The 25592-nt window shown below is 49.4% G+C and overlaps 2 protein-coding genes and 1 long non-coding RNA gene across 5 annotated transcripts; 1 reads left to right on the plus strand and 2 right to left on the minus strand.

The window, feature by feature from the left end:
- Positions 1-6739: 6739 nt before the first annotated feature.
- LOC141579167 (uncharacterized) lies at positions 6740-9046 on the plus strand. Its single transcript, XR_012510339.1, has 3 exons — positions 6740-6885; positions 7604-7746; positions 8489-9046. It is a non-coding gene; the product is annotated as an uncharacterized LOC141579167 (long non-coding RNA).
- A 906-nt stretch (positions 9047-9952) lies between these two features.
- Positions 9953-14422, minus strand: LOC105075332 (mannose-binding protein A). The gene is made up of 5 exons (XM_010963110.3): positions 14247-14422; positions 12632-12822; positions 12090-12206; positions 11068-11142; positions 9953-10410 (listed from the first exon to the last, which is right to left on the minus strand). Exons 2-5 carry the CDS (start codon positions 12810-12812, stop codon positions 10037-10039), a joined length of 747 nt encoding a protein of 248 aa, XP_010961412.1. The 5' UTR covers positions 12813-12822; positions 14247-14422; the 3' UTR covers positions 9953-10036.
- Positions 14423-18658: 4236 nt separating this feature from the next.
- On the minus strand, positions 18659-22935 carry LOC105075331 (pulmonary surfactant-associated protein A). Of its 3 annotated transcripts, none has more exons than XM_010963109.3 (5): positions 22794-22935; positions 21788-21982; positions 21404-21523; positions 20570-20647; positions 18659-20100 (listed from the first exon to the last, which is right to left on the minus strand). In XM_010963109.3, exons 2-5 carry the CDS (start codon positions 21957-21959, stop codon positions 19724-19726), a joined length of 747 nt encoding a protein of 248 aa, XP_010961411.1. In that variant the 5' UTR covers positions 21960-21982; positions 22794-22935; the 3' UTR covers positions 18659-19723. The 3 variants fall into 3 exon arrangements, with proteins under 3 accessions (XP_010961411.1, XP_010961410.1, XP_074230410.1); XM_010963108.3 differs by lacking the exon at positions 22794-22935 and adding an exon at positions 22593-22787; XM_074374309.1 differs by lacking the exons at positions 21788-21982; positions 22794-22935 and adding an exon at positions 21622-21773.
- Between the last annotated feature and the right edge of the window lie 2657 nt (positions 22936-25592).

Below are 25592 nucleotides of genomic sequence, written 5' to 3' on the forward strand. Positions count from 1 at the left end.
TCCTGGTTCTCAACCCTTCTGTCACCAAACACTGAGCAGCCTGTGGGAAGCCCTCTGATGTTTACTTTTCTAGGATCCTGTCTTTGTTCTGAATTCCCCTGATATAAAACACTGACATCTGAGTCGCTTCAGTTCAGAGGATTCTCAATCATACTTACCATTCAGATGTCCTTAACTGAAGTTTAATGCTGTGCTGGATCTTTTGGGATTACTTATGTTTTATATAGTAGAGCAAAGAAACCAGGTATCTATCAGGAAAAATAAAACATTAATTTATATGCCAAATAGTCATTCAGGCATTGGACACACAGATGGAAACAGCTGGTCATGCCCGCCCACATGCTACAGCCCCACATTTCCTCCCATTAGAGATAAGCTGTAGAACTGTGTCCCAGCAGTGGGCTCGATGGGAAGATTTGGAAAGAGTGGATGGATTATAAAACCTTTGAACCAGGAGACTAGAGGAGTGCCATCTTCTTGTGCAAGTACCAAGATGCTCAGAGACCAGGACACTCATTTTTGTTCAACCTAATTGTCTCTGACTGTTAGGCCTCTGTCTAGCTAATAGCCGGTGTCTTTTGGTGGATTGTATTGTTTTCCACTAATATTTCAATAAGAGAGGCCTCATGAAGGCGGGCATTACCCTGTGACACGTTGCTTCTGGGTGGAAGCGGGTAAGGGCCAGTGGACATTTCTGGAATGCCTTCTTCTCTGCTGCCCTGGTGAGCACAGGAGCATTGGTGGTTAGAAGGTTGCACAGTCCAGGGTTCCGGAAACCTGAGCAAATGCCTAGAAAAGAGCTGCCCTTGGGGATCACCTGGATCCACTTGGATTTTGAGTAAGATTTGAGGGTTACCTCAGCAAATGTAGCCCATCCTTACTGGATGCATTTTGAACATTAACATATTTGACCTTCATTTACATAAGCAGTGCAGTCTCTCTGAGACTGCCCGGCAGAAACAAGTTTGAGGTACGTGGGGACTCAAGAGGGCCCGGCCTGAGCAAAATGGTACTTTTCATATTTACTTAGTAAGGAGACATATTTAATGACGTAAGTGTCAGAATTGAGTGAATAAAATCCTTAATTCCTACTTGTAAGTCTGTTTGTAGGCCTGAATGAAGTGGTTTCAAGATGTTTCCAGGCTCCTTGATCTGAGGAAATAGCACTGTGACCCACTGCCAGCCTTTCTGCACATTTATTAATTCCCTGAAAACTTTGTTTCAGGTGTAACTGGCTGGGGCCAGACCAGGGCTGAAAGGTCAGATGACAACTTCAGGGTGAGCAAATGTTCCTGTGACCAGAGGGATGGACCAGGGCAGGAATGGGAGGAAAACCAAGCCTGGGACGCCTGGTCCCCTGGCTACAGAGAATCAAAGAGTAGAAAGAGGATGAGAGATATGTGAATTCTCCAAAGACCCAATCCCCCAAAAGAGTGATTGAGGCTGTAAGAACTTCATCAAATGATTCCAAAGCTCTTATGAAAGAATAAACATCCCAGAACACACATAAAAATTAATTTAAAAACATAAAGCAAACGGACTTGGTCATTTTACTTTAAAGGATTTTAGAAGGCTAACTTAATTACAATAGTGTATTACAGACACAGGAATAGAAAAAACAATGTAAAAAAAGCCACTAAGTCCAAAAACGGGCCAAGTGTTCACGTATAAAATATACAAAAAATGTATATGCGTGGTAAAAGATAAAGACAGAATGCCAAAACTGTAGGAAAATAATGAATTGTTCAATTAATAACTAAAACGGTTAAGCATGTAAAAGAAAAAATCAGATTCTTTTAGTTATATATAAAAATCAAAATTAGAAGAAAATGTCAGTAATGATTTATATAGTCTTAGAAGGGAAAAGAGCTAAGAATGGTATCAGAGAAGAAAACCCAAACAGTAATATAGATGTGTCTACATAAAAATATATAAATCATCTCTGCCAAAAAGTAAAAGACAATATAAAATTAAAATGTCTGATTTACTTACAGAGTATGTAACAGATAAATCAATAAGAAAATTAATATCTAAGTAGAAAAAATGGAATAAGTAAGAATGAGAAGAGAAAATTCATAAAAGGAAAATTTCATAAAAGTATTGAAACAGGAAAAAAAAAAAAAGCACAATCTTAGTAGTAATTAAAGAAAGTTAAACAGTGATAAGTATCCAAAACTCTACAGACCGGAGGTAAAACTCTACTCAGATGAAAATATACTTTCCTTTTTTAAAAAAAACTATTTTTATTACTATTTTTATTTATTTTGTGGGAGGTGGGGGGACGTAATTATGTTTATATATTTTAATGGAGATACTGGGGATTGAACCCAGGACCTTGTGCATGTTAAGCACAAACACACTCTACCACTGAGCTACCACCCAACCCTATACTTTCCTTTCGTTATTAAAAAAAAACATAAAAGCATGAACTTAAAATGATTGAACTGAGTGTTCCTCTTTTTAAAACAACAAAAAATAAAGGGCAAAACAAATAGAAACATGAAATTAATGAAATATAAAAAACAAAATCAGAGAAATGATAAATTAACTCAGAAAGCAGACTTTCTAAAGGGCAAATTAGAAACATGTATCCTGATAAGAATATATAAGAAAAAGAAAAAGAGAAAGACAAAACACCAACAGAGCAGTAGCGATAAGAAAGGAGCTGTAGCCACAGACGTGGAAAAGACGGAAAGAACTTTAAGGCGACACATTCATCTCCTTTTAGGCACTGGTCATAATGAAACAAGGTGAGGATGAAGGGAACTTGGCATCTCTCCTCAGCCCTCCCTCACTGTCACTTCCCGGCCTGGGGTCAGATCTGACACCTCTTGCCTGGGGGCTCCGGTGGTTTATGGCTCCCTGGCCAGCGAGGAGTACAGTGGTACTGCTTTTTCTCTGATCTGGAATTTAATCCATAACCTCAGTGCTTTAGTCGCGAATGACCACATAACAGTGAGCGTGGTGTTAAGCCATCTCTGGCTCATCCATCCGGCCTCCCTCAGGCCCAGTGGGTGCTTCCACCTCTGGACTCCCCAAACCCCTGTCATGTAGTGAATCCAAAATGCACACCTCCTTTTCTGATTCCTGCTGTTGGTGTGCTTGGGAGCCAGACCTCATCACTGCAAGGGGAGGTGATCCCCTGGGAGCTGCTCCCAGAGCACGGGGAAGGGCCAGCGCATCCAGGCAGGGCGAGCCCTCCGGGGAAGAGGGTCACAGGTGCACAGGGCATCTGACTCTACTTCTGGGATCACCCAGGCCACAGGTTCTTAAGTGAGCAGGAAGCTGGACTTCTCGGGAGCACCAGGCAGCGTTGCTCAACGAGTTCTTTCCAACACACTAGCTCAGATCCCTTGGTAATAACTGCAGGGTTAAAAGGCTTCCAGATTAGGAGGCAGTTAATTAGCTATAGACACACCACCGAACTGGGGCAGAAGAAGGGCAGCTTATGTGCTAGTGTTTGCCATTCTTGGCTTAAGAGGACACAGCTCTGTAGGACCTGAGGGACCCCAACAAGGGGGAGGCCCTGAGCTTCATCGGTGAACCAGGTGAAGGCACCTTCTGGGTCCTTTGCAAGAATCCTGGTGCTTCCACCGGCGAGGCCTCCAGGAAGCTCAAGGACAGAGTTGCAGCATAGACCGCCAGCTGGTGGGACAGCTATGCCATCTCCACTTGAGACCTGCAGGAGATCCCCAACATCCCCGTGTGCTGGTGCCCTGCTGGTGCCCTAGTGGGTCCCAGAGCAGGTCTCCTAAGTTACAGTCTGAACTCCTCCGTGCTTTTGAGAAGATGTGGGGCCATCACAAGAATCACAAGTAAACACTTACACGGTGTTCTCCAAAGGAGCTCAATTCACAGAAAAGTCCAGAATCTCTTCCTCATGATGCTGAGAGAGGAACAAAAAAAAAGCCTGGGGCTTCATCTTGATTGGACTTCAGAGAGACACCCAGAAAGTCCACAGAGGGAACCCAGGGAGAAGGCCACATTTCCAGCCGCCACTGGAGCCCAGGCAGGGACAGCGGTGTAGTTCTGTCCCCAGGAGGATTCTGAAACTGCCCTTGACACAGAGATCTGAAGGGGGAGCGGTACAACGGAGGGGGTGGGGGCACCCAGGTCCTGCCCTGAAGAGATCACAGTCTAGGCTTGGAAATGAGACAGACACACAGACAGGGAGCAGAGAATTCCACCAATACTGCAGCCTTGCTGGACAGTGAGGGCCGCCTGGATCACGGGTGCTGGATCCTGGGTGCTGGATCCTGGGTGTGGTCACCCACTGGGAGAGGGTACCTGGATCTGGCCCTGTAGAGTAGAAGCTTTTAGGCACAGGCATTCCAAGTGAGTGGGTCAACCAGGGAAAAGAAGGAGGGGAGGAAAGAGGATCATCTGCAGTCACAGACAAGGGGTTCATGGGGCCCCATCTCTCACCTGGCTCCCCAGGTGATCTCTGAGTTTGCGGGCCCTGTCTCAGAGACAACCAGCAGAGGGCAGCATGAGGCCGCAGCTCCTGGGGAACAAAGCTCCTAAACCCAGTTACCCACGAAAGGAGGAGGTGCCCAGAGCCGTGTTCCAAGATAGGTTTGGCTGCTTTGGTCTTGGATCTGGCTTGGAGCTGAGTCAAGCTCCAGAGAAGGGAGTCGGGTCACACATTTCGGGGGAGGACTTAGATTCAGTCATTCATCCATTCATTCATCTATTTCTTCAACGATTATTGAATGTGCATTATTGAGTGAGTGTATATTCCCAGTCCTTTTCTAGGCCCTGGGACTTCGGAGGTGAATGACAGCGTTTTGTAATGATCACAACAGCAATGGGAACTCATGCTTGCACGGCATTTCCAGGAGGCCAGGGCTAGCCCTAGTGCCTCATTTGTATCAGTTCATTTATCCCTCCTGACAACCCTGAGGTGGCCACTATTACCCCAATTTTACCAAGAAGGGAACTAAAGCACAGGGAGTGTATGTGACTTGCCCAGGGTCACACAACTGCAAAGCGGTAGAGCCAGGGTTTGAATCCAGGCCGTCTGCTCCTTAATTGCCTTTCTACACTGACATAACGCAAAGAGGTAAATGGTCAAGATGACTACAACTGGTGACGATAACTGCTAATGAGAAAGTAACATAGGACCTTGTAATGGTGACTGGGGTTGGGCCAACCTTCGTGCAGTGGTCAGATAAAGACTTTGGGGTGGGAGGATAAGGGTGACTTACAATCCAAGAACTGGCAGGGGTGGAGGATCATATCAGCACCCAGAAAATCTCTGTTGAGGCCTTGGGTCCCAGGACACAGCTCACAGCCACTTGTGGACACTTTTGTCCATAACCAAGCACCCACCCACCTCTCTCAGAGCCCCTGGAACCACCCGGAACCAATGCTTCTCAGTGAGGGGTGTGCAGAGAGGGGCTGGACACAGGCTGGGGGGAGCGGGGAGGCTGAGCCTCTAACAACAGGATGCTGGGAATTTCAAGCACTGGATCTGTTGGGTTTTTGTACAGACACCCACACGCTCGCGTGTACACAAAAATGTGTGCAGATCTCCCCAAGTCCATTTACACGTGATGCCCCACTCAGTCTCACCTGCCCAGGGTCTCACCATCTCTGACAGCCCCTACAGCTGTTCAGGCCCAGACCCACCCCTGGAGTCACAGGAAGACCCTGGAAATGGGTAGGAAAAGATTTCGGGCAGCAGTCGCTTTTTACCCCTGGGGCACTGATGAGCTGAAGGAGATTATTTAGGGTCTGACAATATAGACTTAAGTAGGACCCACAGGGAATGAAGAAGCCAGGCTTCCTGGTTTGAGGCCCTCCTGCAAACGTGAGAGGCAGGCAGAAAGCAGCTATGGTGACTGTATTTTGGGGGGAAGTGGTTTCCAAAACTGGCCAAACACCTGTGTTCCCTCAGGGCCTCACGAAGGTAACAGATTTCTGAGATCTTGGTTCACTGGGTCCAGAGAGGAGCTTAGCGCCTCTGACTCTGCCGGCCATTCCAGGCCACTGTGCTGGTCACTGCTGCGAAATGCAGCACAGGGCAGGCTAGGCGGGGGGGGCTGCTGGTGGCTAGCCTAGCCCGAGGCGTTTGTTTCGCTAACCAGTGCTTACCTGCATTTCAGCTCTTTTGAGCATGACACTTGTATTTGCCTGGACAAACCACGAGTCCAGAGTTGGAGACAATGTCTCCTCCCCATACAGGCTGCCACCAGGTTGGGAGCACCCCTTCCCAGGTGCTGCCCTGAGCTCCTCCTCTCTTCCCAGCACCCCAACGACCACGCAGGGTTACTAGGACAACACTGCTTTTCAAAGTCCGCTTCCTGACATCACCAGCCCAGGCCTGATAATATTTGATCCTTTCCTGGTTTATGAGAAAAAAAAAAAATCCCTGATTCCTGGCAGGTTCTAAAGCACAGTTCCATTACACAATAATGAGCAAACAACCTTGACGATAATGAGCAGACGGTGACCCTGGTGCTGGTGCAGGAGGGGGATGTGAGGAGTGTGAATGCTAGACCTTCGGCTGGTCCCCAAGGCCCTGTCCTCTGGCTCGGGCGCAGCTAAAAGTGAGAACAGCAGAGCTGTAAGATTCTGAAGGAAGACTATCCTGCGGGAACAAGGCCCCGCCATTCCAGAATCCAGAACCCAGGCCGGAGCCGGGGCCTTGCGTGTCGCAAGCTTTGGTAGTTGATTTCTGGACCCGCTCCAGCACAGGAAGCGTATTGCAATCCCATGGGCGGTATCTAGCCTCTCACAGGAGGTAGATGACTTACAGACATAATTTAAACTCCAAGTCCCCATCTCCAGAGCAGATTCCAACTCACTCAGACTGGCTTTGTATGGACCTGAGGAACTGGTGACAAGTGTTCAGACCACAATGAGTTTGGACAAAATTGACAGGTAACCAAAATGGAAGACAATTCCCAGACCCTGCAGCTTTGCTCCGGAAGTAGGCCCTGCAGCTGTGAGTCTGTGTGTGATCGCTGATCATCTAGTTTTAAAAGGGAGAAGCCGTCCCAGACCAATTTACAGAGAGGGAGACAGGTCGAAGGAGCCAGCACACCACTCAGCGCAGCAGGCAGGGAGCTGACCTCACACCGCAGCTCAAATCCTGAACTTCCCACCCACCAAGCCACCTCTCCTTTAACGTTTACATGGCACACAGAGACCCAGGCCTTGTTCTCCCCCAGGCATGACTCCAGAGTCAGGGCCCAGCCTCCAGAGAGGTCTGAACACCAGCTTCCTTCCCCAGGAATGCTCTGAGGCAGAACCATCAGGTTCTTACCCTTTGCAAGAGGCAGCAAAGGAAGACGGCAGCTCAGTTCCGTCTGCCAGCTCCCTGGGCCAAAAAGCAGCCCAGGAAATATGACACAGACTTCTATTCCATCAGAACAATGGGGCTCAACAGGTCGCTCAGAGTCCTGAACAACGGGAGTGTGCTGCCTGAGGTCCCTATGGTCTGTCCTTGGGGCACCTGGCTTCATTCGATCCCCTATGCAAGAGATGTCAATCATCATACGTCCCTTAGTAAAGGAAACTGCCTGCCTTCAGCCCTTGAGAGAGCGAGAGGGATGATCTGAACAGTCATCTTGAATCCAGAATTTCCCTCCTGTTCCAGGTCCTGGGGCACCTGGAGGAACGACAGTTTCTATCTTTGGACTCTCCTGAGATTCCAGCATCTTTAGATGAACCCCGCCTTCTCTTGAGCTAACTCACATGGGGCCCCGCTGCTTGCTGATGAGAACTGGGAAGGGAACACAGGTAGGTGGTTGTCTCCATTGTAGTTGAGGGAAGAATGCTGGCCAGCTGGGGGACACACGCAGAGAGAGGAGCTCTGAAAAGATGATCGGGTGCTAGACTGAGGGGGGAGAACCAGCCCCGCCCGCCCAAGAGCCTGTGGGGAAATCTGCGCATCAGGGGAGGTGGGCAAGGAGGAGGCAGGATCAGCAAGGATCTTCAGCGGGGATGGCTCACAGGGTCTGGGGTGGCACAGAAAGTTCTCAGAGCAGGAATGTGAGGCTCTGGGGACTGAGGGATGTAGGGAGGGAGCACCATGAAAGGAACTCGAAGAAGAAGTCTGAAAGGGAAATGGAAGAATGTGAGCTCGTCCGCAGATGTTTACTACACTTCCCTGACTGAGAGGGCAGCCAGCACTCACTGGGAGATAATCCATGTGAAGTACGTGACCGAATCATCTACAGTCTAATAGCTAAAGACACTATCCCTTACACACAGTATAAGCAAAAGAGACATTCATCTCAGGGTAGACATGGTCCCCACCGCCCCCTTACGTCGACTGAGAAAGAATGACCTGTCCACTTGCTCATTGTTGTCTTGCCAATGGAAAAACTCAGGCGTAACTTTCACGCCTGATGACGATGATTCTCTTGTTCTGGGTTGTCTTGTGTGTATCTTCTTTCCTTCTAAAACTTTCTGCTCTTTCCTTTTTTCTATTTGCCATAACCTCCATTACCTAGGTTTCTTCTGTGCCTCTAAATCTTAGGCAGTTTCCCACTCCTTTGGCCAGCAGTCTGGATTTGGAGTGAAAATAGTGAAGTGTTCTGCTCTACGTCACCCCCAGGGTAGTGCCTGAAGAACTTCAGATTGAAGAGATTGAAAACGGAGTGATGTGACAGTCCGGGTGGGCTGGAGGCCACGGACCTGGGTACTGACCCCTCATCCTGCCAGCCCCAATGTCTTCAGGACATCCAGCCCAACACTCACCCCTCCCCTGATGGTCTTGCTGAAGAAGTGCCCCTCAGAGGGAACGCTACCCTGTAGTCACCTCTCGGTATCTGACCCACTCATCCATTTGGTGACGCTACGGTGTGCCCGTTCACCAAATACGCATCAAGCACTTACCGAGTATGAGGTGCTCTCTCTGGTAGTTCAGATGCAAAGAAAAATAAAATGGAAAATGAATTTAACAAAAATATTTCATTAAGTTAATGTGGCCCTTAGCCCATTCATGAAATATTTTCGTCTCCTTCTGTGATTGGCATACAGTTGGAGCTGGAACTCATTCCCTGCCCCCAGTTTGCTGCACAGGCTGTACATAATCTCAAATCCACCCACCCTGAGGTTGTGGAAGAGCCTCCATGGTCATGAGCTTGATCGTGGGCCAAGACAGCATCAGAACTCTGCTCAGAAGGGAGGTTTTATTTGCTGACTGGATGGTGCTGCAGAATTTGACCCACAGAGAGTGAAACTCACCTTAGGGAGGTTTTCCCTCTTGTGTCTACTAATAATGGACCCACTGGCCTGTAGTGGGATGAGGATGTCACAGAAGGAGGTGGATGCTGAACATGGAGGGTCTAAGACCGAAGTTGCCCTGTGGAGAAGGACACAACCTGCCTGACCATTTGCCTCCTCCCGTGATGCTGGCATGTGCCGCAATATCAAATCAGTCTCCTAAAAGGATGCAGGAAGCCTGCCCTTTGTCCTCAAGATTGCTCTACTGGCCACAGGCAGGCCACAGCCACTTGGGCAGGCTGGGGAGGGTTTCCTAGGACTATTAACTAGTACCCACGTAGGATATTGCCCGGTGTCACAGTCTGGTGGTGAAAGGTTTTCTGGTGTAGCTCATGGACAACTGAAAACAACACTCATCTCGTAGACAGGGCTGGGCTAGCTATGGGAAGGAGACTTCGGCATCAAGTAGTGGCAACTCAGAGAAATAGGAACTGGATCTCTTGGAGGCTGAGGTCTACTGTCTGCTGACACAGATGTGGTCCTCCGTGGGTCCATCTGGTGGGCTGCGGTGTCCTCACTAAAATCTGCTCTTTCTATGGTTGACTCTGATCCAGTGCTGTGCCCTCGGACAGGACAGAGGGTGTCCTTTCCCACGGACTGGACCAGAAACCCTCATGTCCCACAGTCAGCCTCTTTTCACTTCCTCATCCCACAATCAAATACATCCCCTTCATTTTTTTTCCAATCCCCATGAAGGAATGAGTCAACACCGGGCAAGGGAAAACAGGCACTGAATTCTCTTTCAGAGCAGCAGAGAGCTCAGCAGGGAACCAAGCAGGGGGCGGAGGAACCTGCCTCTTCAGGCTGGGAGTTCACAGACAGCCAAGAAGGAGGCAGAGCAGGAGATGTCATTCCAGAGCCCGTCACTGAGGAGAACCACGCAGTCCTCCCCCGAGCCATGGTCATTCGGCTCATTACTCTTCCAGTTGCTGTAGGTTATCCGCCCTCCTGTTACGTATGCAAACTGGCCTTCTGTCACCTCATCTGTGATGCCCAGAAAGGCACTGTCTTGGGCCACGTCCTGGATGGCTTTGTTCTCCTCAGCATTCCTGGGGGTGGCCACGGTGGCCTGAAACCCGGCGCATAGAGCCTTCACTTGGGAAAAAGGCATCTTTTTGCCGTTGGTCACATAGAGCTTCTTCCCAGGATTCTGGCCCAAGGAAAAGACTTGCACTGAAATCACAAAGGGTAGGGGAGGTTGACTTGGCTTGGAGACCAGCCCAGGATAGTAGATGAAGATGCCCTTCTCTGGGAACTCATGAGTCCGAGGTGGGGCCCTGTGCTCCACCACCTCTGGCCAGATCCTATGAAGAAAGCCTTCCTCCAGTGTAGAACAAGTCCCTGGCCGCAAGCCGGGGCTATCCCGGGATAGCCCATCCTTATGACAAATACCTGTTAAAAACTGTCCCAATACAGAGGACGCAGGGAAACGTGCTTGGGCCCTGCTGCCAGGCTTGGGCACCAGGGTAAGAAAGAGGCACGGACGGCCCTCTGAGAACAGAGGGTGCTGAGGAAGGCACAAAGGTTCCAGAGGCAGCAGACCTCCACGCAACCCTCCCTCAGCCCCTTCCTAGCTGTATGCTATTGAATGAATTATCTAGATTCCCAGACCTATTTTTTTTTCTTAACTGTAAATAAAATAGGTGTGATACCCCCAAATAGGCAAGAGGATGGAATGAAACCCTATTATGAGAAAATGCCAACCTAGCCCTGGGATATAATAAATGGTCATAAATGTTAGTTCATGCCACCCTCCCCAAAACCTAGAGCACTCTGGAGAAAAAGGTAAGAGCCCAGAATACGTTGGGCTGGAGCAGAAGAAAGGCTTACACTTTTTGATGTGATCCAGTTCTGATCTCAGGCTCCTTAGCTGTCCCTCTAAGTTAGCCAGCTTAGCCTCAGCAACTACAAAGCAAAAGGGAGACAGGTATTTATTGAGAAGAAGACCCTAAATTGGAGAGCAGAGTATTTTGAAAAAAAAAAAAAAAGATTTGCTTACTAAAAAGCATGCTTATTCCAGAAAAATATGAAAACAAAAAGAAGCAAAAGAAAAAAAAAACTGTATTCCTGCCTTCCCAGATATACTTAGTAACTATTGTAAGCTATAACTCTGGAAATAATAATAATAATTAATAATAATAACAACTTGTAAACCATAGCTCTGTGTTATTCACATGCTGCTTAAATATTGCAATACTATAATTGCTTATAAGAAAAGGCCCAACAAATTATTCTCCTTTTAGAAAAATTTCTTTTTTTGAATTGTAGTTGATTTACAACGTTATGTCAGTCTTTGGTATATAGCATAGCGATTCAGTTACATATCATACTTTCTTATTCCAGGCAAACTCTTCAATACTTCTATTATTTTGATGGGCCAATGGACAGATATTAGTAAGAAGTCCTCATTTTTGGTTTGTTGGTATTGAATTTATTTCACTCTGAACTAAGTTGCTTTGATGTCCCGGGTTACCCAGGGGCCCTATGTGGCCAATCCTTTTCATGCTATGCTTGTGACAACAGACATAAACCAACAGCAGAGAGGATCTGCTTCCTCCCTTGCAGCCTGGAACCACACGCTGGACTGTTTCAGCTGAAGAAGGGCCAGGGCGCATCTCCTACAGGGGCCTGCTGAGGGGGTGGCAGGCAGGGTTTGGATGTTCATACCCAAGCACCGGTGGGAATCCCCCCAGGCCCCAGGGAACTGAGAGGAATGAAGGTGATGGGTCAGGAAGCAGAGCCAAGCATCTTTCAGTGTGACAGCAGAGAAGAGGCCCCTCCCTCCTGGCCCTGGAGTTCCCAGGGCCCTGGGTCTCCTCAGCCCACACCACACACTGGGGTCAGCTCCTTACCTGAACTGTCTCCACGATCTCCTTTGGAGCCCTTTGGTCCCAGAGGCCCAGGACTCCCTACCTTTCCTGGAGGCCCCATTTTCCCTGGAGGACCCTGCAAGCCTCTGAGCCCTTGCCCTGTTGGAAGAGGAAGGAAATGTGACCCACTGACTGTCTCTCATTCTCTTTCTCCAGCAGCTCATACTCGATGCACACTGACCCCAAGAAACCGCTCGTGAACTAGCAGTGGTCCAAAGCAGAAAGGGCCTCTTGCATGCCCAGGGGATGCCCTGCCCTGAGGGCCAGCTCCCTGAGCATGCAAGACACCCCTTTTCTAGGGACAATCACATGTCACTCATTCCTGTGTGGAAATAAGGGATGCTGGGGAGCCAGAGAAGTGCCTTTGTCTTGGAGGGGATGACCTGTCACGGGGACTATTCTGAGTGAAGCATCAACCACCATAATGAAAGGTGAGCCTTCTCATGTCTCTGCTAGTTCCCGTAGACAGAGCAGTCTCCTGTTAGGGTAAGAGAGTTAGGAGGTCAGAGCAGCCTGTCCTGTACCTGGCTCTCCCTTTTCTCCCTTGGGTCCGTCTCGCCCATCTCTGCCAGGCGTGCCGTTGGTGACCGGGATGCCACAAGCAACCACTGAACAGGTCTTCTGGGCATCCTCACAGGTTTTTGTTTCTGAGCTGGATGCTGTCACCACACACAGAAGTACAGGAAGTGACGAAAACAGGAACATGATCCTTACTCTAGAGTGGAGAAAGTCAAGGAAAATAAATCCATCTCATTTCATGTAGTCAGCATTTGCTACCACCTCTGATGTGCTGGACCCGGTGCGTGGGGCCACAGACACAGGGGGGAATACCGCGACCCCTGGCTCTGACTGCCGCCAGGCTACTAGGGAAACAGACAAGTAAAAAGCGTGACCGTTAGTGCTAAAGCGAAGGTAGACGCAAGTGTAATAATAATAGGGGCCCGTTCTCCCTGGGGCTCTCATGCCCTATGGATGGAAGGCTTAGTGGGCGAGGCAGGCCCATGCACGAGGGGCCACAGGGTCTGGAGGTGACGCACAAGCCCTGTTCCTGAAGGTCTGGCACAAAGGCAAAGAGAGCAGAGTGCTTGTGTGAGCTTTGGCTGCTCTTTTTCCCAACTTTCTTTCTTGAGGGTCAAGGGAGCCTCAGTTTCCCTCTTCTTCCCCTTCCTATGGTCCCTAAAGCTAGACTCAAACTATAACCAGTGACTAAAGGTCCCACAAGGTCCATTTCTCTGTGGGCCCTGTTTTACTACATCCATTGTCTCATTTCACATAAACATCTCTGTTTTGCACTCCAGGGTCCCAGCTGCCCTCAGAACCACAGCTGTTTCCCCAACAGCCTGTCAATCACCCTGTATAATAAACACTTTACTTTGTGACAGGCACTTGCTGGGATTCAGGACCCAGAGTGCCCTGATGTATGGTTCTGACCCTGAGAATGGAACCTTCTTTGGTTACTGATCCCAGCCAGCTGAGACTGAGATTTGCCTCTTTCCCTTGGTTTGAGGTTTTCCATGGAGAGGCCATTTTTCCAGCCACAACCCAGGCTCCTAAAGTTTCTGTTCACCCTGGGCCCAGGGGGGTCCACTCAGGCTTCTTCTCCTGGCAGGATGCTCTGCCTGCTTCCCAGATGCCTCTCCAGCTCTGCACCACCGTCCAGCCATCAGATTCCCATCCAGCCTTCATTCACGCAGGCCCCTTCCAGAAGTCCCCATGGACGTCTCCCTCTGCTTCTCTCTGGCCTCTAATCCCAACGTCTCCGGCCTTTGCAGTATAACTACTGCATCTTCCCTTGCCTACCCTGGCCTGTCAGCCCTCTTGGCCCTTCCCTTCCTCCAGGACTCTGTGAGACGTAGTAATTGGAAGGCGATTTTCTCCATCATAGTCTTCTCCACCTTTCCTCTTTCTATCTTTCTAACTTTTTTCACCTCCCCTGATTATGCCTGAGGCCAAAGCCAGGGCTAAGCATGCTGCTGGCATTCACACTTCACTTTCTTTCTTCCCTTTGGCTGAAAAGACCACCCTTCAGCTTGCAGGTGCTCAAGGCAATCCAGGAAGGGCCCAAGGCCCCAGGTCCGAGAGAGACAGAGGCCCTCAGCAGGCTTGACCACCCCACCAAAGCCCCTGCCTGCAACTCACCGGGATCAGGTCAAGGGGCCAGACGATCAGCACAGGCCTCCACCTCCGCCCTCCAAAAGTGACTTCCTCAGAGCACGGAGGCTGCCACAGGGAAGCTGGTGCTCCAGCCTAGGCCTCCGGCAGGTGCCCCAGTGTCATTTGCCCCAATTAGTCTGGTGACCAGGGACAGTGCTGGACTGGCCTTCAACCCTAGCTTAATCAACAACCATCCTTAGAACTGCCATATCCTGGGCAGTTCTCCAGGGCTGCTGGTGGGGTCTCCAGCGGAGCGCTGGGCCGTTTTCTCCTGCAACACTCCAAACTCTTCCTCCTACTGCTCCCCCGGCATCCGTCTCAACAGCTTAGCAACTCTGACCTTCCAGAATCAGAGCCTCAGATCACAGATCAGAATCTCAGAGGCTAGTTCCCTCTATATACTTACTTTTAGAAGAGACATGAATAGACATTCAATCAAACACATGCTCATGTTCATGCCCCCCTCCCCCGCCACCGGCACACACCTCTGTATTAGTTGCTCTATCTAGTTCACCCCTCCATTTGTATTTAGTTTATTGGAGGGGGGAGGTAGGGGTTAAAGACCTGAGTTGCCTCATTCCTCCCTTCTCACTCAGAACATTTGTCAAATGTCCCCTCTGGGCGTGTTACAGGGCTAGGCACATGGGGAAGAAGGATTTGTAGATAATTTAAATTCAAAGTTGAATGTGGGCATTTGCACTAGCTGTTCCAGCCTGTGACACTTCCCTCCATCTTTGCAGAATTGTTGTCATTCACATTTCAGCCTAAATATGATCTCTGGAGAAAGGGCTTTCCCTGACCACTGTATCAGAGTTGTAGTTCGCTGTTTTAAATATCTATATAATTTAATTATGCCTATAACGCATCTCTGGGTAAAGTTGTTTTATTTCTCTGGTTGCATATTTGTTGACCATGCCACTCCTTTAGAAGAGGAACTTCATCAGAACAGAGGTCTTATTCCCCAGCTGTAGTGTCCCCACCTAGAAGAGGGCCTGGAAGGGACTCAATGTTCAATAAACATTTATGGAACAAAGGACGCCTCCAGCATCACATCCTCAGAGCGGCCCTCCTGACTCCCCTCCAGCTGGAGCTCACATCTGTGCCCACTCTCCCATGCTTTTACTTTTCCAGGGCAGGAGCTACATTTGATTCACCTCCTCGTCTCCAGGGTGCAACCCAGGGCTGGCACACGGGGAGGATCCATTGAGAGAACGAGGAGGGAAGCAGAGACCCCGAGCGGGGCAGATGCCGGATCAGTCCACGGCTCCTCCCCACCGGGGTTTCCAGGAGTGTCCACTTCTTATCTCCAGAGCCTGATCAAGTGGCTTTTTCGGGTCCCTGACGTAACATTTGATTCCTGCCTTCCCCCAGACTTCCCCCTACTCTGTGAAACACTTAGTCTCACCAAACAAACTCTAGAGGTTTGCTTTTTCCCTGGTGGGGAGCGCGGACTGGGCCACTTCCCTTTGACTCTGCCTTGTGATCGGTCCTTCGGTTCCTCAAGGGTCATCGGCCCTTGTGCACTCAAGTCACCATGCCCTGTTCAGCAACCCTCCCAGATTCCTGTTTTAAAGGAGACTGCCAGGCACTGAGAGGGGCCCGTTGTGAAGAAGACCCCTCTCGAGGCTGTGTTTCCTGATAGTGTTGTCACAACCTTGAAGGGCCCATAGTCTCACAGGACAAAGAACACTCAAACCACAGAGCAAACGAGCAGACTTCCCAGAAAGGTGGAAATTTGACATTGAGAGATTTACATAAAACCAGGACCCTATATTTACTACAGACTTAGAGGAAGGGTAGCTTTGGAAGGAAGGGGGAGGGGAGGGCAGGAGGAGGGAGGGATGTGCACTGTCAGCAAAGGGACAATAAGAGATACTTGACTCTGGTGGGAAAAAAATCCTCCCGTGAGGATGCATATCCACAAGTCTGTCCCCTCACAGGTCTGGGGTTTGAGTTTATGCTTCTTAGTATTATTTTGTTATGACTATTATTCCTGAATTTTGCCATTGATGCCAAGATGGAATATTGTCTTTCAAGTGTCCCAGCTCATCACAACCTAGTGTTCCATAGGGACATAAAATCAGTGGAGGGCCTTACCCTTAACCCAGGCACCTCAGGACTTCTCAGAGGGAGACCAGGTAAATTTGAGTTCACCTTGTAAAAACCATCAAACACAGGAAGAAATACACAGAGTGAAAGCTGAATGACAGAAGTCTTAAAAACCAGCCTATAAAGACTGTTGACTCTACAACCACAGATTTTTTTTTAAAAAACATTATAATTAAGAATAAAAAATTAAACAGTGAAATTAATGAACCAGAATAAGGAAATAACTCTAGAGCTATTAGTAAAGTTAAAAAAAAACCTGTTTTTTTGCAAAAAAAAAAAAATTGGCAAATATGACCATGGTATTTTGAATTATTGTGCCCAATTTTTTACCTCTCATTATCATGGATATATCTATCCACACCTTATGCCATGGTACTTTGCAGCACCTCACACTATCCCTTCAATATTTGACTTGGCTGTGTGACCATGAGTAGACACTAAGGGAGGAGCAGCTTTAAATGTGGGAAGGCTATGTCCCTGGTAGCTGCTAATATTTGAATAATTAAATGATATGGAGCAAATGTGAACTCTCTGGGAAGCTTGAAGTAAAAAATAGCTACTAAGGTCCAGCCATGCATCAATAGTTAATAGCACAGTCCCTGGAATCTGACTTCCTATTCATAGCCCACTTCTGCCATGAACTGGCTGTATGAAATTTGGAAAATCACTTTAACCTCTGTGCCTCGATATTCTTATTTGTAAATTTGGCATAATAATGGCATCTACATAACAAGGTTAATGAGGATTACAATACTTAATCCAAGAATCGTACCCGACACATAGTAAGTGTGATGAGAGTATCAGCCATTAGACCAAGTGGGGTATATCGCAGGAATGCAAGGATGGTTCAACATCAAAAACTGAATCCATGTAACTCACTAAATATATAACAGTTTAAGACTCTTAATGCAGATATGTACAATCTTGAAGCTTGAAGCTCATCTTTTCCTCAAAACTAATATGTGGTCTCAAAATTCTTCTTACAAACTCTTCCTAGACCCTTGAAATGCAAACTTTCTAGGATTGACTTAAAATATAGTCTGAACAAATGATTATTGTCCCCGTTTTGTTGTTAAAATCTGTTTCACCTCTTATTCATCACCACCATGGCCAAAGGGTGGTGGTTTCTTGAAGTGAAGTGTGGGCAGTAGCCTTCTCTCTTATTTCTTTGCATGTGTGGGAGGTAGAAGAATGATGGTGCCCAGGGTGGCAATATCTGTTCACAGAAGGCTCCATATGTCAGTTGAGACACTGCTGCTTCTGAACCCATCCTAACTGGTTGTTGGACCCCTCTGTATGACTGATTACAGATGACAGCTCCTCTCATGAGCTTGTCCTTCAGACAAGTGACTCTATATGAACCTCAAGCTGCATGTTCTCTGCCCTCAATATGATATCAATGAACATTTCAATTCATAGTCTCTGGCTCTTTAAGCCCCTATGCTCCAAGGAGCAAACTGCTCATGAGTAGGGTTTAAACCCTGACTAACTTCCATAACATTGACATTGACATTGACAGCCCCTGGGAACTCCATCCAAGTGGTGGAAATCCACATTGCCCCAGAACACCCTGCTCACAGGTCTATTCTCCCCCTCTTCAACTCCCCACACCTCAGCAGGATCAGGCCCTCTGCTGGTTCAGTACTTCGGCAATTTTAGAACAGGAGACCCCCCCACTCATGCCTTAGGTCACTTGATCGGGGAAGGCAAAGTAATCTGGGCATCCCTACTTGCAAAGATTAGGAGGGGGGTAGGACAGTCCCCTCCCCCATCCCACAGGGAGAGGAGAGGAAGGGATAAACTCCACTGTGAAAGTACAGATGTCACCCAAGGTAGGTGAGCTCGCTTTCCACTCTTTAGTCTTCCTTATACTGACCAACAGAATGGGAATTACTAAACCACTCACGTTGAACAGCTCTGTCCTTAGAAGTTCCATGGTGAGGTCCCTGGAACCCCCTGGAATCATTAAAAGATGAGGCACTTGGAGTCTCTTATTCTCACTTGTGGGCTTTAAATAGATGCCAATACTGAGGAATAGGAAATGACTCACCCCCCACTTGACACCTTTTTGATGTTAACAGCCTAAAGGAAACGCCAAAAAATCATCTGATAAAGTACCACCTGAGGTGGGAGCAGGCTGCCCCTTCCACTCAACAAAGCAAGCTTAACTTGAGATTGAACTTTCCATTTTTCAGGTAAATGGAGGCTTAGGGCCAGAGTTAAGTTGATTTATAAAAAAAAACACAGAAATGTGCTGTTTCTTGGAAACAAAGCAACGGAAACTCATGTTAACACACTCATGATTTATTACACTTAAATCATCTCTGTGCAGTGAGAGGGTGGGGTGGTTATGAGCACAAGCTTCAGGTCCAGGTAGATGGGTGCGTGAAACCAGCCTCTGCCCCTTGCTCCACATCATAAAACTCAGAACATTTAAATTCTCTGAGTTCAGTGTCCTCGTATAAAAATTGGGGGAAATAATGCTCATCCCACGGTACTGTGTGAAGATTAAGTAATATTTTATAAGATATATTAGAATTGCTTATCAAGGTGTTTGGTTATATAGTATGTTCAATAAATAGTGGAGTGGTGAGTGGTGTGAACACCTCACTGGGGTCTGAAGTGGCGGGGAGATGCTCATGGGTAACATCTGAGGTGGGGGATGCGATCTTCCCTAGATGTGTAGGCTGGCTGCTTTATGTCTGGGGAGTTGAGCTGGCACTGCAACACTCAAGGAAGTGGAAAATGCATGCCAATCACTAGGGGTGGGCTGGCCTCCACCAGGCTGGGGCACCATCTGGCCCTCAGACCTCATGGAGAGCCTGACCAGATGTGCCCCCAAGCTGCCAGATAATTCCAAATGTGTCCTTAGCGCCACACATGTGGAATTTCCCAGAAGTCCACCCATCTCTCAACGTGCTTGATCAGAACTGTGAACTCTTGATCAGGCTGGGCAGGCAGTGGGCTGCAGAGAAAGAGTGGAGGGGGCCTGCAAGCAGGAACCCTCTGTGTGATTTAGGAAGACACATCCATCCCAGGACCTCACTGCTGCCATCTAGAAATGAAGGAATTGGGCAAAAAGAGAAAGAAGCCTCCACCTCTTGCCAAAAGGCTGAGTTAGAGCAGCTGACTCGAGTGCAGTGCCAAGAAGGGGCTTGGGGGAGAGTCAGAGCGTTGGGCTGATTAATGATCGTAGGGGAGGACCCAGAGCCCACAGGGAAGTGGAGTGGCCAAGGATGCCTCCAACTCGGAGAGCCACAAAGAAGTTACAGCATCTCAAAAATCAGATGGATCCTCAGGAGGAAGGCTGACAGGCCAGGCAGGACCCTCTACCCTATGGCCTTGTCGCCTGCTCAAAACTCGCAGATGGCCAGTCGGTACTGCTGGCAGTTCTTGTCATTCCACTGTCCATCTGTGTACATCTCCACACACTTCTCTTTGCCCCGCCCCCTGGGCTCCCCTGGGTACCACTCAGTGTAATTCACGGGGTCTCCGTCCAGGTAGTGGAAGTCTCCTGGGGTGGGGCCCTCAGCCAGGCCCAGGTAAGCGTAAGTGTTGTGCTTCTTCACGATGCTTGCGATGGCCTCATTCTCCTCTGGACTCCTCGGGACAGCAATGTGCCCACCTACTCTGGCACACAGCTCTCTAATGGCATCAAAGTTGACCGACTGCCCATTGGTGGAAAAGACTTTCTCTCCCACTGCCAGCACGGACCCCTGCAAACTGAGGACTGAGAGCAGGGGAATCCAGGTCAGCTCACAGACCTCTTTCTCCAGGTACTTTTCCTTCCCGTTATGCTCTCTGCCCTCGGGCTCTCTCCAACCTCTCCATCTCTGCCTTTCTCTGTCTTCTCTCCCTCTTCCAATCCTAGCCCTTCTGGATTCCCCTCTGTGCTCTCATAGTTCACTCATCCATTTAACAATTACTTATTGAATGTCTATCATGTGCCAGAATCTGTGCAATTTCCTGGGATTCAATAGGAAGCAGGATAGGTGGCGACAGCAGGGACTTGCTTCCCCAGGACACAGGGAGCTGACCCGTGTCTCCTGCCTCCTCTGGACTATTCAAGAACATCTGAGGAAGGACCTCCATGCCCCCACTTGTTTGTCAAGTGTCTAGATTTGGAGGCCTGGTGCCGAGGATGAGGGAATTTATGGGAGACCCCCCCAACCCCATAAGGCCCCAGGGGGCCCCCTTACCGCCCATTGCCTGCAGGATTTGATGTCTGAGGTCATGGAGAGTGCTTTGGAGTTCCTCATCTAGATAAGCTGGAAACCCTGTAGAGAGATGCCCACCCGAGATGAGGGCCAGGCCAGCAACACCCCCGCCTGCTGCCCAGCAGGTGTGAGGCCAGGTGCAGGCATGGCTTTCTGCCCCCATTGTCCACACCCACCCAGGCTCCATGGCATCAGAGTCCAGATGGCTGGAGTATGTTTCCATGCTCCCTACACACTTGTCCTTGGACACAGCCTTGGACTTGCTCAGCCCCCTCCCTATTCTTCTTTCCACCCACGTCGCTTCATGGCTCTGGCTGCCAGCTTCTGCGGGGTTTTCTGGTTTCTGGACAAGGCTCCCTACCCCACCCTCCACCAAGGGCAAATGTGGTTCCCTCTGCACTCTCCTGATTCACCTTAATTACTACTCAGAGCTTCAGAGCCCCCCTCTGTATGCGGGGTTCCCAATTACATCATCTGTTTGGATCCTCCGTCCACAGAACCCCTTCTAGCCTTCAGAACTCCCCTAGTGGTGCAGCCCTAGGAAGTGCTGCCCCGTGTCCCCCACCCGACGCCCTGCGTGTCCCTGTCAGCCGTCAGCACTTCTGATACCCACCAGTCAGTCCCTGTGCTGTGTGTGGTCCACTACCCAGGCACCTCTGATTTCTCTTCTCAACTTCATCTTCTCTTATTTTGGTCAAGCAACATGCCCTTTGGGGGACCTGCACAGTTCTGTCTGATCCCCATCACCCCTCATGTGGCTGACCACCTGAACACGGTGTCCATGTCGCCTCTGTCCATTTGCTTCATCCCGCTCACCTGGGGGGCCCCTCTCACCAGGCGCTCCCTTCTCTCCACGCTCTCCAGCAGGGCCAGGGGCTCCAATCATCCCATCACGCCCGGGGAGGCCTGGTGTTCCCCCAGGGGGGCCCGCAGGGCCTGCAGAGTGAAGGGGATGTGGATGTACGGTATCTGTCGCCCACAACTGGGTTAGGGCTGATGTGACTGGATCTCCATTAACAGCCAGGCTGACTCACCTGTCACTCCCTGGGCACCTTGAGGATAGACCCTCCAGGGCTGCTCAGTCTAAGGAAACTCCCCAGGGAACACCCGCCATCCAGCTGACCCTCGGACCCAGCCCAGCACCCCGGACAGAAGGTCCTCCTGACAACAGGTCACAGCCTCTCAGCGCCCACTCAGCACCTGGAGGTCCGGGGTCTCCTTTGATACCGTCTCTCCCGTCCCTTCCTGGCAGGCCGTGGGATCCAGGGGTGCCGGGGATGCCCGGGCTCCCGCTACAGACCTCCTTCACCTCGCACTCGAGGCCAGAAGCCACCACCGAGATGAGGGCGAAGGCCAAAGAGCACAGCAGCATGGCTCCTGCTCCAGGTGCTCGTCCTGCGGGAAGGAAGGGCCGTCAACCATCTGAAGCGTTTGCGAAGGTCTTCCCTCGCTGTGCTTTGTCATGATTCAGGCATATGACAGAGCCTGCGGGCCAGGGCAGGGACAGACAGGAGCTCTGGAAAGACCCAAACTATCCTTGGAAACTGTCAGCATCATCTGGTACCTCACATGGTCTCCTGCCCCATCCCTTGGGCTGGAGGTGCTGTGGTACCCGGGCAGGTGGGGAGTTGAAAAGAGCTCTGCAGAGTCAGAGAACCTGGGTTCTAAGGGAGTCTCTGTTCCTCGCTGTGTGACCACAGGGAACTCACTTCACCTCTCTTGGCCTCAGCTGAAACTTCTGCCCTGGAGGCAATCCTGCCCTGTCCCTCCCGGTCTGTTGGGAGGAAGCATGTGGTCCCTCCCTCCCTCATACTCTCAGCGACCCTCCTTTTGAGTTCTGGAGAACGATGATCCCGAGGCTGAGCAGAGATGACCAGGGCCCACGGCTTGGCCATCCCACATTGGTCAGTGATGGGGAGTGCCCTCCTCCCTGCTGGGGCATCCCTGTCTCCCCTTGCCCCCCACCCTGCAGGCAGGCCCTGCCGAGTCCCTGGGGGTAACGGACCTGGCCCAGGAGCACAGTAAAGTACGAGGACATTTGCAAGCGCATCTCTTCTGCACCTGTAGTTCAGATTCTGTGGAACTCCCTGGTCCATTGGGAGGCCCCCTCTTTTCCAGCCTGACCCTTAGTTAAGCCTGTGACTGCTGGGCTGGTTCACACAGCCTGAAGCCCTGGGGAAGACCCAGGGGACGGGGCTCAACTCACCCAGACAAACAGAGCCTATGTGGATCTCTGCCTCCAGATCCGGGTGGAGAGAGACAGCATTTATACTGATGCAGGCTCCCCAGATTTCTCTCTGCCCAGAGAGGCTCCTGTCACAAGGGCCTCTACTCCGGGAGGGCCAGGCAGGAAGCTGCCGTCTTGTTTACCCAGCACATGTCCTTACGGGGCACTCAGGCTAGAGGGGCACTTAGGAAACCCACTAGAGAGAAACCCCAGGTTGGTAAGAAGGGACATTTCCTTGGTGGAGCTGAGGATCCAGTTCCCCCAACAGTGAAGGATGAGAGCCCTTAATCAGGAACCGATGAAGGCACGAGGCAAAGGGAGCCCCCTCCCTCCTGGGCCCCGGCCCGCCTTGGTCCCGGCTGCTGACACGTTCCCAGCCCCAGAATCACCATCCCACAAATTCCCACCAGCAGGAGAGAATACACTAGGGCTGGACTCTTTCCTTAGGGGAGCAAAGAGGCAGATCAGTGACATACAGGGGTGTCTCCTGGGGCCATTCCAGCTCCAGAGCCTCTCTGGCTCCTGGAAGGGTCCCTGTGGCTCCAGATGGTGCAGAGGTCTTGTCTCAAGCCAAGGGGTGGTCATGATGAGTTGAACAAACTATCTGTCATGAGGAGTGGCTCACCACTGAGCCTCCCAGCTCCTGCTTCTGGAGACTGCAGCTGAGTTGATGGGCACATGGTTCACAGACATGAGTTAACCCTTTGCAGGTTCCCCATTCCTCTGCCGTGGCGGGCTTAGTGGTGGGGAGATCAGGGCAGGGCTGGAAGATCACAGGAGGCCAGCAGTTTCCGTCTTTGGCCATGGCAACGTCTGATAACCTGCAGGTATGATTTCTTAAGTAGCGGGATAATGTGTGAAGTCTTAATTGATGAGATCTACCCAAGCCAGTTGCTGAGGTCGGAATCTCTAACAGAGGGATGCTAACAGTGGGGAACCGAGACAGGAGAAAAATCGCCATGCTTACTTTTGAGTGATTTGAAACATCCTGAGATGCTCAGGGAGAGTGGGGCTCAGCTAGCGGAAGCCCTCTCCCAGGAGCTGGGCGCCCGTCAGAGCCTGTCTGGAGCCCTGAGTGCTTTCAGCTGCCCTGATGCCCACTGTCACATGCCCTGCAACTCTGCCAGGCACAGGAGAGGGGAGCCAGGGCCAGCACGGGGCTGGGGCAAGTGGGGAGCCCGTCCAGCATTAGGACCTCAACTCGGCTTGGAGGGAGCACCGTTCTGTGGGCAGAGGAACAGGAACAGAGGTCTTCAGCAGATTTTGAAGGGTCTGAGGGGAGGCAGTCTGGATGTCCAGGGACGTGGTTGGTGGGGGAGGGCGTGGACCTCGGAGTCAGACACATCTGACTTGCAATCTGCTGCTGCCACTCACTCTCCACGTGGCCTTGGTCAGGTTATACAACTTTCTGAGCCATGGTTTCCTTTTTAAACATTATTATTTTGAAGCAATATCAAACCTACAGGAAACATGCATGAGCAGTACAAATTTTTTCCTGAACCTGTGAGAGTAGGTTGCCAACATGATACTCCATCACCCTAATACTCTTAATTTATATTTCCTACAAAGGTGATTTCCAGTGTAACCTCAATATAACCACGTAAGCACAGGGGACTATATTCAGTATCTTGTAGTATGTGTATAACTGAAAAATTGTGCTCTACACTGGAATTTGACACAACATTGTAAAATGATTATAAATCAATAAAAAATGTTTTAAAAATGTTAAAAAAAAGAAAAGAATATGAAAACGAATATCTGTATGTTTCTATATGACTGAAGGATTATGCTGTACACCAGAAATGGACACAACATTGTAAACTGACTATACTTCAATAAAAATACATTAAAAAATTAAAAAAATGAAAGTCGCAAGCAATAAAAAATTTAGCACTGGTTCAGATATTATTTTTATTAAAAAGTAAAAGACTATCATGGGATATTTTATTTCATCATTTAAGCCACCCGTTTAACTTATTTAAGTCATTCACAAGAGCTTAATGCCAATATATAAAAGTGTGTCATAAAAATCCTAATGAAATGACTAGTTACCCGGCCTTACCTCCTCCTTCATCCCGTGTTCCCCCACGCCCTTCTGCAACTTCCAAGAGGATGCTCCGAGTTCACAGAACTGAGGGGTGCTTTCTGTGTCTGTCTTTGATCATTTTTCTCCTGTCTGGAGTGTTCTGATTGCCTTTTCTGCCACACAAAAAAAAGGGGGGTGGATATTATACAATATTTGGCTTTCTCTTTCTGACTTATCTCACTTAGCATAATGTCCCCAAGGTCCACCCATGTGGTAGCAAATGTCAGGATCTTTCTTCTCATAGTGTGTGTACACTGCATCTTCTTTAACCATTCACGTATCCATGGACACCTAGGTTATTTCCATACTTGACTATTGTGAATAAAGCTGTAACAAACATGGGAGTGCAGATATCTCTTTGATAACCTGTTTTCGTTTCCTTTGGCTGTATGGGATGGCTGAGTTGTATGGTAGTTCTAGATTTAAATGTCTGAGGAAACTCCATACTGTTTCCCACAGTGGCTAGACCAGTTTACCACTTTACAATCCCACCAACAGTGCACAAGGAAACAAATAATTTTATCATGTAAGTATGCAGTATTTGGGACATAATTTATACTAAAAAATTACTGTTTATCTGAAGTTCAGATATAAGTGGGCATCTCATACTTTATCTGGCAATCCTCCCTGTGGGGACCTGGTCAGGCAGAGGCTTTGGGTGAGGCAGGAGAGACCTTCTTTGGCTTGCTGTC

Source organism: Camelus bactrianus, chromosome 11 (genome assembly GCF_048773025.1).
Source record: "Camelus bactrianus isolate YW-2024 breed Bactrian camel chromosome 11, ASM4877302v1, whole genome shotgun sequence".
Lineage (NCBI taxonomy): Eukaryota > Metazoa > Chordata > Mammalia > Artiodactyla > Camelidae > Camelus > Camelus bactrianus.

Bases quoted from the DNA above. Each gene is read 5' to 3' on its own strand.
- LOC105075332 (XM_010963110.3), bottom strand. From the start codon at position 12,812: ATGTTCCTGTTTTCGTCACTTCCTGTACTTCTGTGTGTGGTGACAGCA. The intron at 11,143-12,089 runs GTAAGGAGCTGA...TTTGCTTTGTAG, and splicing joins AGATCGTGGAGACAGTTCAG to TTGCTGAGGCTAAGCTGGCT. The intron at 10,411-11,067 runs GTAAGCCTTTCT...TTGTGATTTCAG, and splicing joins ACTGGATCACATCAAAAAGT to TGCAAGTCTTTTCCTTGGGC.
- LOC105075331 (XM_010963108.3), bottom strand. From the start codon at position 22,683: ATGGACCAGGGAGTTCCACAGAATCTGAACTACAGGTGCAGAAGAGAT. The intron at 21,524-21,787 runs GTGCTGAGTGGG...TTCACTCTGCAG, and splicing joins AGGAGACCCCGGACCTCCAG to GCCCTGCGGGCCCCCCTGGG. The intron at 20,648-21,403 runs GTGAGCGGGATG...ATCTCTCTACAG, and splicing joins TGGTGAGAGGGGCCCCCCAG to GGTTTCCAGCTTATCTAGAT.